The 19,281-nt window shown below is 47.8% G+C and overlaps 2 protein-coding genes across 2 annotated transcripts in view; one reads left to right on the top strand and one right to left on the bottom strand.

Annotated features, from left to right (window-relative positions):
* Positions 1-5,729: 5,729 nt before the first annotated feature.
* TUBG1 (tubulin gamma 1) lies at positions 5,730-10,186 on the bottom strand. Its single transcript, XM_007449856.1, has 11 exons — positions 10,138-10,186; positions 9,707-9,819; positions 9,335-9,502; positions 8,401-8,469; positions 8,034-8,113; positions 7,483-7,609; positions 7,173-7,259; positions 6,910-7,059; positions 6,341-6,493; positions 6,096-6,257; positions 5,730-5,927 (listed from the first exon to the last, which is right to left on the bottom strand). The coding sequence occupies exons 1-11, from the start codon at positions 10,184-10,186 to the stop codon at positions 5,730-5,732; spliced, it is 1,356 nt and encodes a 451-aa protein (XP_007449918.1).
* A 379-nt stretch (positions 10,187-10,565) lies between these two features.
* RETREG3 (reticulophagy regulator family member 3) overlaps positions 10,566-19,281 on the top strand; it is a 23,364-nt gene continuing 14,648 nt past the window's right edge. The window contains exon 1 of the mRNA XM_007449855.1: positions 10,566-10,804. Within this exon, the coding sequence (XP_007449917.1) occupies positions 10,566-10,804 (239 nt within the window). The remainder of the gene's footprint in view (positions 10,805-19,281) is intronic.

Raw genomic sequence — 19,281 nt, 5'->3', positions numbered from 1 at the left:
GCAGGCTGGTGACTGGAGTTTCCCAGGTGGCCTTCAGGGGTTCCCCTTTGCTCCGAGAATAAAGTCCAAACTCTACATGGCATAAAAGGCCCTACATGACCTGTCTGGTCTTGGAATATCTCCCTGACCTGGTCTCCTGTTGCTCCCCCAAATGCACCTCTGAGCCTCTGCAGCTTCCAGAACCCTGTCCTGTTTTGGGGGCTCCCTCTTCTCTCAGGTGCTCTTCCCTGTGCCTACCATGCTCTTCCCTCTGGATGTCAGTGCGTTAACTGCTCCCCGGCATACAAGGCCCTGCTCGTTTCTCTCTGTGAAGCCTACTCTCATACCTGGGTTGGGCCACAACCCCCTTTCTCTGCCTTTGGTCTCCCCTCAGCCCCAAGTGAGCCCTGGTGGCCTCATTTGCCTGGTGTGAGCTTCCCTTCGCAGCCACTGATGGGAAGGGAGAGGTTGAGCTTCAGAAGAGAGATGAGCTGCAACTCGCACTCCCCTGCCCAGCCTGGGCCTTTGCACATGCCAGCCCTCCTACTCTCTCGTACGTCTCAACTTGGAAAGATTTCCCTCAGAATTCAAGACCCTGTCAAATGATTGTTCTTCTCTGTGACTCTCACACTGGCCTCTCACAGCCTTTCGTTCTTGCAAGTATTCAACAAATTATATATATATATTTTTTTAAGCCCTTTATCTATTCATCTATTTATTTATTTATTTATTTTTGGCTGCGTTGGGTCTTCATTGCTGAGCGCGGGCTTCCTCTAGTTGCAGCCAGCTGGGGCTACTCTTCGTTGTGGTGCGTGGGCTTCTCATTGCGGTGGCTTCTCCTGTTGTGGAGCACGGGCTCTAAGCACGCGGGCTTCAGTATGCGGCACGCGGGCTTCAGTAGCTGTGGCTCGTGGGCTCTAGAGCACAGTCTCAGTAGTTGTGGTGCACGGGCTTAGTTGCTCCGCGGCATGTGAGATTTTCCTGGACCAGGGCTCGAACCCGTGTCCTCTGCATTGGCAGGAGGATTCTTAACCACTGCGCCACCAGGGAAGCCCTCAACAAATATTGACTGAGCACACACTGTTGTGATCCTTCTGATGTTTGCTTACCACCTTGACTGTCACTTTCTGCATAGATGTCTTGGGCTATGAATTTTTTGCGATTCAGCACCTTAGTTTATTCATTTAGGTATCCCCAATTCCCAGAAAAGTTCAGGCACGCCGTAAGCCCTTAATATATTTGTTTTGAAAATGAATAAGCTTTACTATAAAAGAAAGTGTTGTTGTTGTTTTTTAATATATTTATTTATTTATTTTTGGCTGCATTGGGTCTTCATTGCTCCATGTGGGCTTCTCATTGTGGTGGCGTCTCTTGTTGCAGAGCACGGGCTCTAGGCACGCAGGCTTCAGTAGCTATGGCACACTGGCTCAGTAGTTGTGGCTTGCAGGCTCTAGAGCACAGGCTCAGTAGTTGTGGTGCATGGGCTTAGCCACTCTGCGGCATGTGGGATCTTCCCGGACCAGGGCTCGAACCCATGTCCCCTGCATTGGCAGGCAGATTCTTAACCACTGTGCCACCAGGGAAGCCCAAGAATGTGTTTTTCAAGAAATTCCTAACAGTCCTTAAGGCTGGAAGGCACATTAAAGGTCACCTCATCTGGGAATTCCCTGGTGGTCCAGCGGTTAGGACTCTGCTCTTCCACTGCAGGGAGCACGGGTTCGATCCCTGGTCGGGGAACAAAGATCCCGCATGCTGTGAAAAAAAAAAAAGGTCACCTCATCCATTTCCTGGGATCTGTCCATTCCAGGCAAGTCGTCATGCAGAATCTGCTTGACCGAGTTCAGTAGAGGGGGACTCACAGTCCATGTGGCCACTCATTGCACCTGGTAGACAGTATTGATCATGGGGAAGTTCTTCCTGCTGCAGAGCTGGACCCTGTCCCCCCCATAGTTCCCTCCACTGGTCCTCATTCTTCTCCCTGGAGTGTCACGGAATGAGTCCCCTCCCTCTTGCAGCTGACAGCCCATCATATATTCGGCAGTTACCACATCTCCTCCTAAGTCTTTTCTTTCCAGGTGGGGAAAGACTACTTACTAGCCATGTGACCCTGAGCTTCACTTTCCTCTGACCTTCAGTTTCCTTGTTTGTAAAAATTGGGCTAAAACAGTACCTATTATGGTTGTTGTCAAAATTAAATGAGCTCATATATGTAAAGTGCTTAGAACAGTGCTTAGTGTATAATAAATGCTCAATAATGATTCAAAAATTATTTTGTATTATATTTTACATATAGCACTTAAAATTGGACAACATAGTTTGAGACATTTAATTAAGAAAAACAATATATGATCACATGCAAAAGTATTATTAATATTTTATAAATACATAATATAAATTATATTATATGTTATATTTACCCACTCCTAATAAAATTGGAAACCCCCTTAGGTAGGGTCCATTGTGAAGCTTAATGGGCAACTTGGTCTCTATTTTTAATAAATGCTTGCTTAATTAGTGAACAAATGAACTGATGTCTACTTGGCCTTAATTCAGCCCTGATCACTCACTTGTACTGCTTTGAGATTTTCCAGTCATTCTCTATGGTGTTCTTTAATTTAGGGTGAGCAACTGTCCTGGTTTTCCCAGGAATGAGGGAATATGGGAATTTTAGTTTTAAAACCAAATCTGAGGGGCTTCTTGGGACTCAAGACATTCAGTACTAAAACCAGGATGAGTTGGTCACCCAGGTGATAATTCAGTACCACTGGATTTGAGGGTTGAGGGTTATCTAGAAGAACTGCCTACCTCTGGATTCCATGGCCAAGGTTACCACTATAGCAATGCCACAGATATGCAGAGGGTGTTTCCAACTGGGTCTCATGGGGGTGTTAGACCCTGACTGATGGGGCCTGCAGCTTTGCAAGGAACTCAGTTTTACCAATTCACACTTAGTGATCAGGCCCTAGGGAAGTTAATTTAAACTTATACATGTTGGATTAGTAAATCAGAATGTCAAGTTAAATGTTCCTGTGACTTTTCTAGGGCAGCCCCTTACCTTCTTCAGATCCTCAAGTGGGACTGGAAAGTGAGCAAGTGGTAGAGGGTGGGCATTACTGGAGGGGGGACTGTATGTTGGATTTTTTTTTTTTGCGGTACACGGGCGTCCCACCGCCGCGGCCTCTCCTGCCGCGGAGCACAGGCTCCGGACGCGCAGGCCCAGCGGCCACGGCCCACGGGCCCAGCCGCTCCACGGCACGCGGGATCCTCCCGGACCGGGGCACGAACCCGTGTCCCCTGCATCGGCAGATGGACTTCCAACCACTGCGCCACCAGGGAAGCCCTGTATGTTGGATTTTAAGATACAGTCTGGGCACTCTATCTACTGCAGAGTGCCCATTTCCAGGGATTTCTAGAATACTTGTGTCCAGCGGAGACCAGGGATAAGGCTTGCTAGATGATTCACCAACTCGGTGCAGTGGCTGTGCTCACCCTGAGCCTCCCTGCCCTTGTGCTCATTACCTCTTGCCTTCATCTCCACACACTTTCCAAAATTACAATCCTGAAGTTTCAGATTGGTTTATACCACTCTATTTTTAAAGTGCTTCCTGCTGCTAGATCTCTGTCTCATGCATGTTTGAGGGTCCCTGGGGTCACATCACACTGGAGTGTTCTAGGAACATTACCTTTAAATGGCTCATTTTCTCTGATTTGTTTAGTCAAGAGAGGTTCCTGTTCCGGGCTTGAGCATTCTGCTCTCTCCAGCTCTTCTGCAGTGGCCCTCGTCTCACTGTTACTTCTGTGGCTGGCAGGCACTCAGACTGCAGGGATTTTTCACCACCAGCACCACCTGCTGCCCTGATTCCCAGAGGCCTCCCTCCCTTTCCACCTGGCCTCCTCGCTGCCCTCTGGTTGACATACTTTGGGGTGTGCTGCTGACCAAGAACAGGGAGGGGCTGTGCTGGTGTGGGGTGATGCGGGATCTGGAAATAGCCTTGGGGGAGGGGCCTGGCTCTGAAGCTGGCATTGAGGTGTTTGTCTGCGCTTAGACACTCAGCGGTCCGAAAAAGGAGGCTTCTTTGTTAAGTCCAGTTCTCCCTCCCAGGGATGGTATTCACCCCTCTGGGGTTGGTGACTGTAGTAATATCCACACACTTTACTCCAGACTACCTAGGTGTTCCCTCCCCCTGGGCTCCACACTCTTTAATTAGGTCTTGCAAATGAGGGCCCTGGGATGGCTTGTGGCCTGGAGGGGGACCAGCTGCTATTCACATATAGCAGCCTCACCCCATCTGCCAGCTCATGATCCCCTACTCAGCACCAGCCACTCGTGCAGATGCCCCAAGTGATGAAAGGCTGGCCATCAGGGGCAGGAACAGGAGCCAGGCAAGGTACCCAGTGGTGCAGGGGTCAGAGGTAGAGCTGAGAAGGGACCCGGTGCCCATAGGTTTTCCCTGAAGTCATCTTCCTCCCTACTGGATAAAGGGAGGAAGCTGGCTGACACCAACCAGGCTGGCTCTCCCTAGTCAGTCACCTACAGACCCTGGCAACCAAAAGTGACAGGCTCGTGCTTTGACGGTGGTGGTGACAGGCTTGTGGCCTCCCTGCCACCCCTCAGGCAGCCCAGGACCTGGCTTGTGACTGTGCATTCTCTGCCCATCAGTCCCGTGTCCCCTTTGTTCATGAAGGTCTGGCCTGTATGTTGCTCACTTTGCTCACGTCCAGAGCTTTATAGAAGATAAATTGGTTCGTGGAAGGAAAAGTGTGTCCGCAGGCTAACAGGCAGCAAGAAACAAAAGTCTTAGTTCACCCGAAGCTCCTGTGAACTCTTCAGCCTCCATAGAGTTGCAGGAACTTTCTTGGGCTGCTTCATCTGCTTGCTGAGCCCGGCCAGCCCCAATCCTTTGCCCTTTTGATCCTGAAGATTTAGGCCACTATGTATTGACGACTTCCCTGCAATCTTGCACCAGAAGTGGACGGCTCTGGCCTTTGAAATAACTGGAGACCATCTAATACACAATTATGGTGCCCCAGATATGGGCCCATTTTGGCCCTGCTTACAGTCTAGGCTTTGGATTTGGTCTCCTGATTTGACTGTCCTAGACTCCAGCTGCCTGACCAGGGCTCTCCCGGACTGGCTGTCACTGCTCTGCCTGCAGAAAGATGAAAGGCACTTGGGCTGACTCTATTGCTTGTCCAGAGCTTGGTGGTGAGGGTGGTGGCCACAGGCCTGCTGCTGTGATGACAAACAGAACACTCTGATGTGGGAATGTGAACCTGATGGAATGGTCACCATACAGGGAGGGGTGGGAGGGAATTGGGACGTGGAGTGTCAGAGAGAGAGCCAGGCAGTATTTGTGGACCTCTTTGCCCTGGAAAGGAACGTCTCAGATGGGTCAACCTCACCCATGTTCTGCGATACTGGGCGGGAGGAGAAGCTAGGGGAGGCCGTTTGCTTAGAGTTGAAGGTGTAGGAGGTAGAGGGAGACCCTGTCAGAGTGATGGAGAAAGAATAGGCATCCGCCTCCCCCAGTTCTCCAAGGCTTCAAAGAGACCAGTGACTTGATTTGTAGCCAGTGCTTTATTAAACATAAATAGTCGCAAAAGAGGAGAGGACACGTGTTTCCTGGCCACGTACTTATACGTTTGTAAGAAAGGGGTGCGAGGTCCCTGATCTGTGTTCTGAGCGGGTGGTCAGGCAGGTGGGGCCTGGGCCAACCAGTAAGGCAGATGAGGGTCCCCATCCTGAGGACTCACTGCTCCTGGGTGCCCCAGGAGATGTAGTCCGGCCGCGTGGCTGCATGATACTCGTCGATGAGCTGCTGCACAATCTCCCTGGACGTGTCCAGCTCGTCAAAGTTCTCCTTGAAGATGTCCTCCTTGCGGAACTGCTCCAGGAAGGCCTCCCGCTTCCGCAGCTTGTCGTACTGGCGACAGGTCCGCTCGAAGAGCTTGGGGTGTGCAGAAAGCAGGGGTCACAAAGAACTTCAGCGAACAACATGGCCCAGAGAGCCAGGGAACCAAGGCTGGGCTATCTCCACAGTAAAAAAGCCAGAAGCAGGGGCAGCAGGGGTGCGGCACAACCAGGACAATACTTATGTGCCAACTGTGAGACTCACCGACGAGATGCTGGTGTGGTTGGCCATCATGAGCCCGCTGACCCTGTGGGCAGAAGGCAGGTAGGGCGACTTCCGGGACAGGGCCACCTGGATGCTGGCTGGGCCCCAGGGGATGAAGTTGGCCAGCTTGCGTTCCCGGATCCTCTGCAGGCTCTTGTGGACCTGGGGTGGGCACAGGAGTGGTGCTGGTAGCCTCTCCTCCACCCCTGTGGGCTCTGGGGGTAGAACGAAGAGGCCTCACCTACCTGGGTGGGGTCCACCTCCCCCTGGATGATGTTGAGGATGGCGATGTAGCAGTGGTTGGTCTGGCGATCCCGGCCCGTGGACACCATCACGTTCTTGGGCTGCAGCAGCCTCCTCATGACATCCAGGACCGTGGTCTTCCTCACGCTGGCCACCTGAGGGGACAGTGGCCACAGGGCAGGCCAGCACTCAGGGCACGGTCGAGAAACGCACGGACAGAGAGCAGTAGGCAACACACGTCCCCGTCAGACTCGGGGCAGTTTGGCCTCTGTGGGGAGTGTCCTTAGATTCAGGTCCACACTGAGCCTCTGCTGTGGGATCAGGGATCTCAGTCCTCCCGAGCTCAGCAAACTCATGCCCTTGTGCAGGAGCATCCGCAGACCCCGCACAGCCCGGGCCCTGCAGGGAGCCACAGGCAGAGGGAAGAGGAGAGCAAGTCAGCCAGGAAGTCGCCCAGCCTGTGCCAGTCCCAGAGCGCAGGGCCCCTGGGGGCTGCGCGGGGCAGCTCCGGGGGCAGCAGGGGAAAGAGAAAGGCTGGTCAGGGCCTGCTGGGCCTGCGGGCTGCTCTCACCGACTGGTCCGTGGTGAGCGGTGTGTAGCCGGTCATGAGGAAGTGGAGCCGTGGTGTGGGAATGAGCGAGGCGATGAGGCCGATGAGGTCGTTGTTCATGTAGCCGGGGTAGCGCAGGGTGGTGGTGCTGGCCGACATGATGGTGGACACCTGGGGACAGGGGTGCTGTGTCAAGGGCCTTGTCCTGGGAGGCCTCCCTTCCCCCGATGGCACTCCGGCAAGGCGGGGTTCCAGTCCAAGAGAGTCTAGGAGTGAGGGCTCACCAGCTGGTTGATCTGAGAGAAGGATGGGTTCTGGATGTGCAGGCGGTCTGTGGCGATCCGGTTCAGGGCTGTGTTGTCCAGCACCACCTGGGGGGACAGAAGAGGGTGACGGATTTATGGGGCCAGGAAGGACAGGAGCTCTGCCTGATTCTGGGCTCTGAAGCTTAATTTCCTTGGCGCCAGAAAGACCCATCCAAAAGGGACTTGAACAGGACTGGGGCACAGGAAGGTTCCAAATGGGCTTTTAAAAATGCATGAAAATGATAAAATAGGAAGGTTGGGAGTGGAGAAGGGAGAATCCAGGACTCACCACACAGTCTGCGTTCTGGGTCAGCCTCTTGAGCGTGAGCAGTGAGTTGTAGGGCTGGACCACCACATCGCTCATCTCATCCTGGTTGGGAAACACCGAGTATGTCTGCACCAACTTTTTGGGGTACCTAGTGGTGTTTGAGAGAGGATGGTCAAGGGCAACAGACTGGAGGCTTGGTAAACTTGGGGCTTCCAATGACTGTCAGGGTGGGGAAATTTGGGTGGGGTCACAGAACAGCAGAGAAGGGAGACTTGACTTTTGGAAGTCTGTAACCCAAAAGCGGGGAAGGGTAGAGGGACATCTTAGGACCTAGGGCTCTGATTCCAAACCGGCCATACTCCTTGAATTTTAATCTAAGGCTGAGATGCTAGACTCCATTTCCAACCACTGGGAGTGTGATTGGGTTCTTGGTCATTGTACCTTGTCTTTCCTCAACACAGGAGGGAATAGAAGGGCCCTTTCCTGCTCCAGGAAATAGGAAGGTTTATCTGGAGGGCCTCCCAGTCACCTGGGAAACCAAATCCTCCCAGCCCCTCAAAACACAGACTTACCTGTCGTTGAGCCGTTCTAACAGGTAGGAGCCCAGGCCAGAGCCTGTTCCCCCAGCGATGGAGTGACATAGCACGAAGCCCTGTATGGGGAAGGGGCCGACAGTGTCTACATATCTAGTGGCAGGATTTCAAACTGGACCCATCTCATAATTTCTTGGACTCCTATCTTCCCAGGCCCTCTCCTCCACTTCCCTCCCTGCCACACGTGTGCAGCTTAGGAGATTCTGCCTTGTTTCCAGCAAGGCCCTGTGGCTTCTGACCAATGCAAAGGGTACATGGGAAGGTCTCGTACCTAACAGGTGGCTTCTAAAGGGTGTTGCTGAGCCTTCCCCATGTTGGCTCCCACCAGTATTCCTGAGACACTCACCTCTAGACTGTCACTGCCATCTGCCTCCCGGTCTATGATGTCAAAAATGTCCTCATGGATCTTCTCTCCCTGTACAGACATGGGAGGCGTCAGAGTGGGACAGGACTAAGGGACAAGGTCTCTGACCTCAGAATAGCTACCCTCGATTCTCCTTATAGCACCTAAAAGTCCTTTTTAGGAGTACAGTGGTCCTGCTTTTTATTTGCACTGAGAGGTAATACAGCCTAGCAGTTACGAGCAGGCCCTCTACATCCAGACTGCCTGGGTTCCTATATTAGCTCTAGTTCTAGTTGGCTGGGTGACTCTGGGCAGGTTACTTCATCTCTCTATACCTCAGTTTCCTCATCTGTATAATGAAGGTACTAATACAGGTCCACAATTCCTTATCTAAAATTCTTGGGGCCAGTTATGTTTTGGAATTCAAGTATTTCGGATCTAGGAAGGCAACATAGAATCTATAATACATACCAAGTAAAATGGTAGTGGGGGTCTGAGGGGTGCTAATCAAATACATTAATATTTCTGCAATGGAAGTTATGAGTAGTGACTAAGTTGCAAAGAAACTATAAAATAACTTGTCTCCATTGAGATTTGGTTTTGCTGCTAAATGAGTTGTTATAAATCGTCTTTTGGTTTCAGAGGGTTTTTTTTTATTCTGGAAACCCACAGAGCCTGTGGACCTGTAGAACCTACCTATAGGGTTGTTGGGAGGTTTAAATAAGTTAATATACGTAAAGCACTTAGTATGGCCTGGCACACAGCACTAGCTAGTACAGTTTCTTGACAATATTACATCGTTGGCTTAGAACTCTCCTCAGCCATGTCTCTCTCTCTACAGTCACACATCCTCCATCTGGTTCATCTCTCTCTAGGAAGTCATAGGGCCTGTCCCCACACGGGAATGGAGTTGTTCTGCCAGGGAACAGCAAATGACCTGGGAGAATCCGCTGGCCCAGTTGTTGCCAGCTCCTCCTCCATGCTCTGACAGGTAGATGTTCTCTGGGTTGTAGAGCTTGGCATAGGGGGAATTGAGGATGGAATGGATCACCCGCGGCTCCAGGTCCAGCAGCACCGCCCTGGGGATGTAGTGCTCATCGTCTGCCTGTCAAGGGGAGTCCAGGATCGGGCCCAATAAGCTCGGGCCCACCCAGTCCTCCAGTCCTCCCACCTCTGGCTCCTGCCTGCCCTCCCTCTTCAAGCCAGCCGCCCTGGCTCCTCTGCCCAGCGGGTTTCCAGTACCAAGCCACTGCCCTTCCCTTCAGGCCCCCTGGGCCACTACCGGCCCTGGCCAAGTCGCTGGGGGCACCTGGTAGAAAAAGACGTCCTTGCGGTCAGTGCCTTCGGTGGCGAACTCCTCCACGATGCCCTCGGGGCTGATACCATGCTCGGCGCACAGCTGTTTCCAGAACTCGAACCCAACTGGGGGGAGGGGTGGGCGGGGGAGAAAGAGGATATCTAGGTCTGGGCAGGTTCCAGCTAGGAGCGGGGACTGAGCGCCTGGGTCCAGGGATAGGAAGTCAAGCTTCGGGAGTCTCCCGTGTCAGAGGAAAGGGCTGTATGTCAGCGACTGGGCAGGGGACGGCCCCTCGGGGTTGGGCAACTGGACACTGAGTCAGGCATGTCCTGCCTTTCGGAGAACTACGATTCTGGGAAGGGCCGATGGAGTCCAGGATCCCACAGCGAGATCCCATAGAACCTAAGGAACTTGGCTAGTGGAGGGTCCGGAGGTTCGCTCACTCTGATTGCCGCACTGGCCCAGTTGTAGGGTGATGATCTCCCTCGGCATCGCTCCTCAGGCACCTGCGTTGCAGCCGCTCCCGCCAGCCCAGCCGCGGCTCGCTAGCCCGCTAGCCGGACGACGCAGGCGCCAAACAACTCGCTCCGCCCACGAACATTCTTCGCTCCAATGAGAACTGAGTTCTGCCGACCGCACTTCCTTAATCACTTGGTTTCAGTCTTGCAGACTGCGCGTGCGCGGCTTCTGATTGGGGCGCCGGGGACGTACTTTGACGCAGCGTTCTTCTCTCTGGGTGGACAGGAGTTAGACCCTACGCGCAGGCGCGCTGTGGAGGGAAGCGGCCTTCCCGCCGAATCTTGCACCTGCGCAGTTGGTGTTATTGTGACTGTCGAGCCGTGGCCCCGGATGTTGTGGCTGCCGGGGGGAGATGGCGGAGGCTGAGGGGGTGGCCGTAGCCCCAGGCCCAGCTTCGGGGCAGACTTTCAGGGGCCGCCGCAGTGTGTCAGGCTCCTGGGAGCGTGACCAGCAGGTTGAGGCGGTGCAGCGGGCCCTGGTGGAGGTGCTGGGGCCTTACGAGCCTCTGCTGAGCCGGGTGCAGGCAGCCCTGGTGTGGGAGCGGCCAGCCAGGAGCGCCCTGTGGTGCCTGGGGCTGAACGCGGCTTTCTGGTGAGAGAACTGGATCCTCGGAAACCCTCCGAGGCGCGAATTCGTCAGGTTTCTCTAAGGCTCTATCTCTCGCCCCCCTATTTTCTTCGCTGCATTGGCTCCTTCCTGTACCTGCCTAATTTTGCCTCACCTTCCACTCCTTCCCGCTTGCGGCTTTGGCACCGCAGTTCTCCCCAGGGCCTTCCAGTTGTTTCCCGTGCTTTACCTGCTCCCGCACCCTCGCCCCGCACATCTGGCAGGAGCTTCTTGTAACATCTTGAGCCGCTCGCAGTGGGCGAGGGCGCCTCATTTTAGCCAGGGGAAGCTGTGTCCCGTTAAGGCCGTCACCTCCCTTCTCTTGTCTGCTGAACAGTGGTTTGAAGACTGTCTCCAGAGATTTTAGTAATTATTATTGGGGTAGATGCGTGAGGCGTGAGATCTTGAAAAGGTATACATAGGTGCGATAAGAAAACAAACTTGAGCGATCTGAATTAGCATGTTAGATAGATATCCTTTCGCCCACTCGGGAAGTTTGCGAAGTCTGAGCGTCCGTGAGAGCCTCCATAGCTGCAGTTTTGAAAGAAAACTGTAAGCTTTTAAAGAACCGTTATGAAATAGTGATTGTGAGATTTCACCCGTTTCAAAGTCACGTATGAAGGCAAGCCCTCCTTGTTCCAGGGAATTAGAGAGGCATCCTTAGCCACGGTTTAGAGCCAGGGAAATTGAGGGTGTCTAATAGTGTGTGTATTTTCCTGAGCTGGAAAAGTGGGGTTACAAGTATGCTTTAAGAATCTGTCTGTGTCATGCTCTGTGAAAATGGAACTGCTGCTTCTCTGAGTTGTCATCACCTAAAGTGGACTTAGGTCTTCATAAGATCTGCCAAGCAGAGTTTGGATTTATTAATAACTAGGGAAGTATTATTGATCAGATTCCAAGGGAACTGAAGTGTAGGGTGGCTTCTACAGCTGAGTGAAATAAAACTGTTCTGGATAAGTCTGAAACAGAACAAAGTGTGTGTTTCCAAAACAAAATTGTCTTTGCTAAAAATACATTTCCTCTTGAAATTCTTGGTTTTAAAACCAAAACATTTATTATCCTTTGTCTGAAAGAAGACTTTCAGTGAGCTGGAGCAAAATGAATAATTCCAAGTTCATTGACAGGAAGACACACTGGTGCTTATTACATTAATCCTCTCATAGTTTGAAGGAGACTCAGAGGTGTCACAGCAGTTGTTGCTTCTAGAGTCTTGAGCAAACTTGATGATAAACTCCTACAGCATTCTTCATTCATTCATTCATTCATTCATTTTTAAATTATTTTGTGTCCCTCATGGCTTTTTTAAAGAGCGTTCTTTTTTTTCTTAATTTATTTAATTTATTTATTTTTGGCTGCTTTGGGTCTTCGTTGCTGGGTGTGGGTGTTCTCTAGTTGTGGCGAGCGGGGGCTACTCTTCGTTGTGTTGTGCGGGCTTCTCATTGCGGTGGCTTCTCTTGTTGTGGAGCACGGGCTCTAGGCACGCGGGCTTCAGTAGTTGTGGCACGTGGGCCCAGTAGTTGTGGCTCGCGGGCTCTAGAGCACAGGCTCAGTAGTTGTGGCACACGGGCTTAGTTGCTTCACGGCATGTGGGATCTTCCTGGACCAGGGCTCGAACCCGTGTCCCCTTCATTGGCAGGCGGATTCTTAACCAATGCGCCACCAGGGAAGCCCCGTTTATTTATTTATTTTGTTATTTTTAAAAATAAATTTATTTATTTATTTATGGCTGCGTTGGGTCTTTGTTGCTGCATGCAGGCCTTCTCTAGTTGCGGCGATCGGGGGCTACTCTTCATTGCGGTGTGCGGGCTTCTCACTGCGGTGGCTTCTCTTGTTGCAGAGCATGGGCTCTAGGCGCATAGGCTTCAGTAGTTGTGGCTCGTGAGCTCTAGAGTGCAGGCTCAGTAGTTGTGGTGCACGGGCTTAGTTGATCCGTGGCATGTAGTATCTTCCCGGACCAGGGCTCGAACCCGTGTCCCCTGCCCCTCTTCATTTATTTATTTATATATTTATTTTTTTGCGGTACGTGGGCCTCTCACTGTCGTGGCCTCTCCCGTTACGGAGCACAGGCTCCGGACGCGCAGGCTGCGGACGCACAGGCTCAGCGGCCATGGCTCACGGGCCCAGCCGCTCACGAACCCATGTCCCCTTGCATCGGCAGGCGGACTCTCAACCACTGCGCCACCAGGGAAGCCCCTTCATTTATTTTTGATAGTGTTTCTTCCTTGATCCCCAGGTACCTACTTCTCTCCTTGGCTGTCTGTCAAAAACCTTAACTGTAGCACCTCATTCTGGAGCATTTTCCAAAATGACCTTTTCTTCTTTTCCTCTCACCTCCCGGTCCCAACCTCTAACCCCAGACCATTTAGTCAGAACTTCATTTCCTACATTGGGTTTGTACTCCTAGGAAAAAAGTTGATCATAAACCAGTTTGTATCAGAGTGTGACTGATATATAAAAACTTTATCAGGATTTAAATGAATCCTGATAAACCAAGGGTTTATTAATGCAAATAGATCAGTAGCATGTATGTTGTTATTTTTGAGGAGAGGGCTTTCCACATCCCCCTTGCCTGAGATTTTCAAAGTAGAATGTGGGGTTGAGGTCTGCACATAAGGAGCCGCTCTGACTGAGACACATCTTTAAATGTTAGTTATCTTTAATTTACTGGCTCCCAATAGTATATACTTAAGTTTACTAATATGCTGTGTTTAGAATCTCACTCAGATCCCCTTTACCTACTCTGAGTCTCTTAAAGCATCAGTGTGATTGGTCTTTATCTCTGGCATTTCCTGGTAGCTTGCCTGTTGTATATCCAGAATGCAGTTACTCCTGTTACGTTCCCATCAGGCTCTAAGTAGCTCAGGGAGAGATGTAGCAAAATGAGGGTGTGACTCTTGAGAATGAAAGAGCAATTGGGTATGCCGTTTTTTGGAGAGGACTCAAACCTGTGAAGGGTACAAAATGACTGACCCCAGAGGCTAGGGTAGTTTTAGTATTGGAATTCACAGGATTGTTTGTTTTAGGAAATGAGCTTCCTTGGAAGGTAGTGTGAGGTTCAAAATAAAAGTTAGACTTCACATTCCGGTAGCGTCAAATTGAATGTGGGTGTTGATGTTTTGCTTAGGAATGTTGAAGAGTAACTGCTTTGTTCTCACTTTATTTAAAAAAGCAATTTAGGAAACACAGGTGGATCCATTAGCTCAGGTCAGAGAAAAATCAAATCTGAAACATTTTACTTTTCTTTCATTATTTGTTTTGAATAATGATATGTCATTAACTGAGGTGTTTTATACATTTTGAGATATTAGAAGACTGGATAGGAATACAAACAAATCATCAGAATTCAGGTAGGTAGCTCTTAACTTTCAGTGTTCTGTCTTCTCATTTGAGGTTTTTCCATACCTGTGAATGTGCCCTCTTACATATTAATAAAAAAGAACATATTAATAAAAGATAGGGATAGATGTAGATGTCTTGCTCCTACAGTATTTCAAGGCTTTCACTCTTATTTTCAGGTTCTAGAAAAATTATAGTGATTATATTAGAGATCTTCCAGCCTATCTTGCTTCTGGTCACTTATATGTTATTTTCTCTAGTGTAATAACAGAAATGTCAGGCCTTCCTTATCAATAGCCTATATTTTCATTAGCCTCAGCACCACCTGTAAATGAATGATTTGGGGGAAGAATATGAGTCAGCAAGAGTCTGTCGTGACAGGATCAGAAAAGAAGAGTTTCAGTAACTTTTTAGTTTTACTCAAGATAAGGGGAGGACAAAGGAGCCCTGGAAATGTGTGTGAACTCTAAGCCCTCGCACCGCCTCCTATGGAGTACATATGGTTCAAGGAAGGCTAGATGACTGCTGAGCTCCTTTTCAGTTTTTAGCATTCTGTGATTCTAGATGGTCTTTAAATTAGGAATATTGATTTAGAGCAATCCACAAGCTGTTTTTTTGTTAAGATCTCTGTTGGGATCTGCTTTTACAGTCACTAGTCTGAGTTAACCAATCCCCCCCATCCCCCCCCCCAAAAAAATGACTGGAGAAGTGATTAAAGGTATATCGCAATGCTGATCTAAAAGGTTAGAATTTGAGGGACTTCCCTGGTGGTCCAGTGGTTAAGACTCAGTGCTCCCAATGCAGGGGGCTGGGATTTGATCCCTGGTCAGCGAACTACATCCCGCATGCTGCAGCTAAGAGCCCGCATGCTGCAACTAAAAGATCCTGCATGCAGCAACTAAAGATCCTGTGTGCCACAACTAAGACCGGACGCAGCCAAATAAATAAATAAATAAATATATATATATATTTTAAAAGTAGAATTTGAGTAAAAAGTAATAGTGAGAGATAGGAGATGGAAGGGAGGGCCTATTTAAGTACAAACATTTGTTCTGTGAAAAAAAAATCTACACGTCAAATTTCAGATGAAATCTATTGAGCAAATGTTTCTGATGATCGTTTTCGAGGGTTCTTGTTGCTTTTGATAGCAAGGAAGACTCCCAGAGATGCCTTGGCTTACTTTTTTTTTTTTGCCTCTCTTTTGCCATCAGTTTTTATCTCTTCTGATTATAAGGTTGGGTGATTTCTTTTTTTTTTGAATTTTATTTTATTTATTTTTTTATAGGTTGGGTGCTTTCTGTCTATTAACATAAGGTAGGTCATTTGCAGCTAGCTGGTTTCATTTCTGGTTTTGTGCAAGCAACAACTATCTACATGATATTGGTTGGGTTAATTTTTTTTCATTCTGATTTACCAGTGAGTGGCTCATTAAGCAGACAGCCACAAGTGCTGTACAGTAGTGGGCTTTCTGTCCCTATAGGATGGGATGCTTTGTTCGAAGTGCCACTGAGAGAAGCTTACTCCATAATAACAAAGGAACCCAGAAATAGTATCTTCTTTGATTGAAAATAGACTTGGGATCTTTCTTTTGTTTATGATTATAACAAACTTTAATCTGTACTAATTATGAGGATCCATGGTATATTTGACCTCAGAAAAATTGTTTATTTTTGAAATTTCTCATGATTTTTCTGGACACCAGATTGTTTTTCCAAGGAGTATTCTGTTTAGACTGATAATTAATTGGATTTTAGCCCATAATAAAGGGGACGGACAGTTTATAAAAAGACAAAAAAACCCAAATAATAATAAATCAATGGATATATAAATTTTTATGTATTAGTAATAAAAAATTCTAATATAAGTGGCAGTGAGTTACTAATTTCTGCCTATTAGGTTTTTAAAAATGATAGTATTTAATTCCGGGCACAATATGGAAAAACTGGTTTATGGTTGATAGGAACATAAATTCAACAGACTTTCTGAAAGTAATTTAGCAACATGTATTAAGATACTTAAAAAGTTATTACCTTTTCAGGGGCTGGGAGAAATGGGGAGTGATTGCTAATGGGCATGGGTTTCTTTTTGGGGTGATCAGAATCTTCTAAATTAGATAATGGTGGTAGTCACACAACTCTGAATATACTAAAAAACATTGAATTAGTTTGAAAGGATATATTTTATGGTATGCAAACTGTATCTCAATAATACTGTTACAAAAAAAAATTAATGCTTTTTGACCTAGTACTTCTGTTTAAAGTGGTTAATCATAAATAAGGTCAAAGATTTATGCTCAGTGATATTAGTTCAGCTTTATTACAGCAAAAATTGGAGGGCTTCCCTGGTGGCGCAGTGGTTGAGAGTCTGCCTGCTGATGCAGGGGACACGGGTTCGTGCCCTGGTCCGGGAAGATCCCACATGCTGCGGAGAGGCTGCGCCTGTGAGCCATGGCCGCTGAGCCAGCGCGTCCGGAGCCTGTGCTCGCTTTGCAACGGGAGAGGCCACAACAGTGAGAGGCCCGCGTACCGCAAAAAAAAAAAAAGAATAGCATCGGGCTTCCCTGGTGGCGCAGTGGTTGAGAGTCCGCCTGTCGATGCAGGGAACACGGGTTCGTGCCCCGGTCCGGGAAGATCCCACATGCCGCGGAGCGGCTGGGCCCGTGAGCCATGGCCGCTGAGCCTGCGCTCCGCAACAGGAGAGGTCACAATAGTGAGAGGCCCGCGTACCGCAAAAAAACAAACAAACAAACAACAACAAAAATTGGAAACATCTCAGTTCAATTAGGGAAAGGTTTAGAAAACTAATTGTAGGGGCTTCCCTGGTGGCGCAGTGGTTAAGAATCCTCCTGCCAATGCGGGAGACAGGGGTTTGAGCCCTGGTCTGGGAAGATCCAACATGCCGCGGAGCAGCTAAGCCTGTGCGCCACAACTACTGAGCCTGCGCTCTAGAGCCCACGAGCCACAACTACTGAGCCCGCGTGCCACAACTACTGAAGCCTGCGCGCCTAGAGCCCGTGCTCCACAACAAGAGAAGCCACTGCAATGAGAAGCCCACGTACCGCAACAAAGAGTAGCCCCTGCTCACCGCAACTAGAGAAAGCCCGCGTGCAGCAAGGAAGACCCAGTGCAGCCAAAAAAAAAAAAAAAAAAAAAAACCCACCTAATTGTATCTGTGTATGATGTAATCATTTTCAAGTTGTGGATGCTTTTCTGGTGATGAAGGAAAACATGCCTATGTATTTTTAAATGAAGGAGGAGGTTTTTAAACCAGATATTCTATATACTTCCATGGAGTTTTTATATTTGAATATTTTTTTAAATGAAGAACCTCTGTTGCAATTTTAGGGTATGTGTGTAGATAATAAGTTATTTTTTACTATGGAAAATTAAAAATATATATATAAGCAGACAGAATAATAGTATGTATTACAATTGTACCCAGCTTTAAAATTTGTCAATTCATGGCCAATTTTGTGTCTTCTATACCCCAGTTCTTTTCCGCTTCCTTTCTTGTTTTGAGGGAAATCCTAGACGTCATGTCATTTAATCTCTTAAGTATTTCAGTATGTGACCCTGAAAAATAAAGATTTTTTAAAAAATCACTACCATTATCACATGTAAAAAATTAATGGTTCCAGTCAGTGTTCCAATTTTCTCATAAATGTCACTTTGTTTTTTAAACAGTTCTTTGGGGTTAGCATCCAAATGAAGTCCACATATTATGACTGATTGTTCTGTTTTTAACATCTCTTTTACTCTGTTGGTTCCCTTTCAGTCTTTTTTCCTCTGCAATTTATCTGTTGAAGAAACCAGTTTGTCCTGTAAAGTGTCCTACAGATTGAATTTTGCTGATTGCATCCCTGTGGTGTAACATGTTCCCCTGTGCTCCTCTGTGTATTTCCTGTAAATTGGTAGCTAAATCTAGAGTCTTGATCAGATTTAGTTTCAAAAAAAAATTTTTTTTTTAATTGGCAAGACTGTTTCATACGGGTGATAGTGTACTAATTTTATTTTTATTTTCTTCCTTAATTAGTAATTATATTTTCTAAAATTTCTCCTGTAAACATGCTTGCCTTTAGAAATATGAAAAAATAAATATCATTAAAGAAAAATCTATTGTGAGCCTACAATGGGTAGAAGGAGTAATGGGCTATGGGCAGTAACCAAATTAAATAATTCACATGTGAATATCCAGAGTTGACTGCATTTGTGGTTATTTTTGCTAAATTGGAAAGTTCTCATGCTGATTATAGTTGCTGAAAAATGTTTTGCATGTTGTTTTATCAAACTTGTACACATATCTGCATATGAATTTTTTGGCCTGCGTGAATAGACATTGCAGGACCAAACTAATCTAGAGGAATCCTCCGTTATTTTTCCTCATTCCTCACCTATACCAATCTCACAAGTACTTTATCTTCAATTGTGTCTCGTCCTTGTACATAGTTGCAGAGGTTTTTTTACAGGTGGGCTTCCAAGTTACCTCCATAAAATAGAAGTGTAATGTGACTTTAGTATATCCCAAACACATGCATCTGAGATTGATATTTCCTTTTTGTTTAAGGATTTAGTATTGAGGGCTGAAGGAAAGGAGCACACACTTATCCATATTCTTTTATATTTGATAGACTAAGGGAATTAATAATATTTGATATTAATTGTCTGGTTACCTTGGAGAGCTTACTGTTGTGGTTTGAGGTGGTCTTTCCATTAATTAAGATTTTATCTGTATGGAAGAAGCTATTTTTCCAAGAATTGTTATTTTGCACCACACAGAAAAACGCTTCTTCCTCTTAAGTTTCTGCATTGGCTTGTTCAAGGAAAGGTTATCTTGTATCTGGCTCTAAAATTGAATTATGGACCAGGATTAATCTGGTTCAAGAAGATGCGCACAGTTTCGGCCTTCATGATCCAGAAAATATACCCTTTGTAAAACTCTTTGCTGATTCAACTTTATCTGCAGGATAAAATCCAGTACCCTTTGTCATGAAAGGCCCTTCATGATCTGACTTCTGCCTCTCTCCCCATACTCATCCCCTCCCTCTGTTCTTTAAGTTCCAGTTCTATCATTACTACTTGTAGTTCCCTAAATACGTCATTCCAACTGGCTCTTCTCCCTATCTGAAT

This window comes from Lipotes vexillifer, unplaced genomic scaffold (genome assembly GCF_000442215.2).
Source record: "Lipotes vexillifer unplaced genomic scaffold, Lipotes_vexillifer_v1.1 scaffold2106, whole genome shotgun sequence".
Lineage (NCBI taxonomy): Eukaryota > Metazoa > Chordata > Mammalia > Artiodactyla > Lipotidae > Lipotes > Lipotes vexillifer.
The sequence above is the reverse complement of the archived record's forward strand: the minus strand, read 5'-3'. Positions and strand labels throughout refer to the sequence as shown.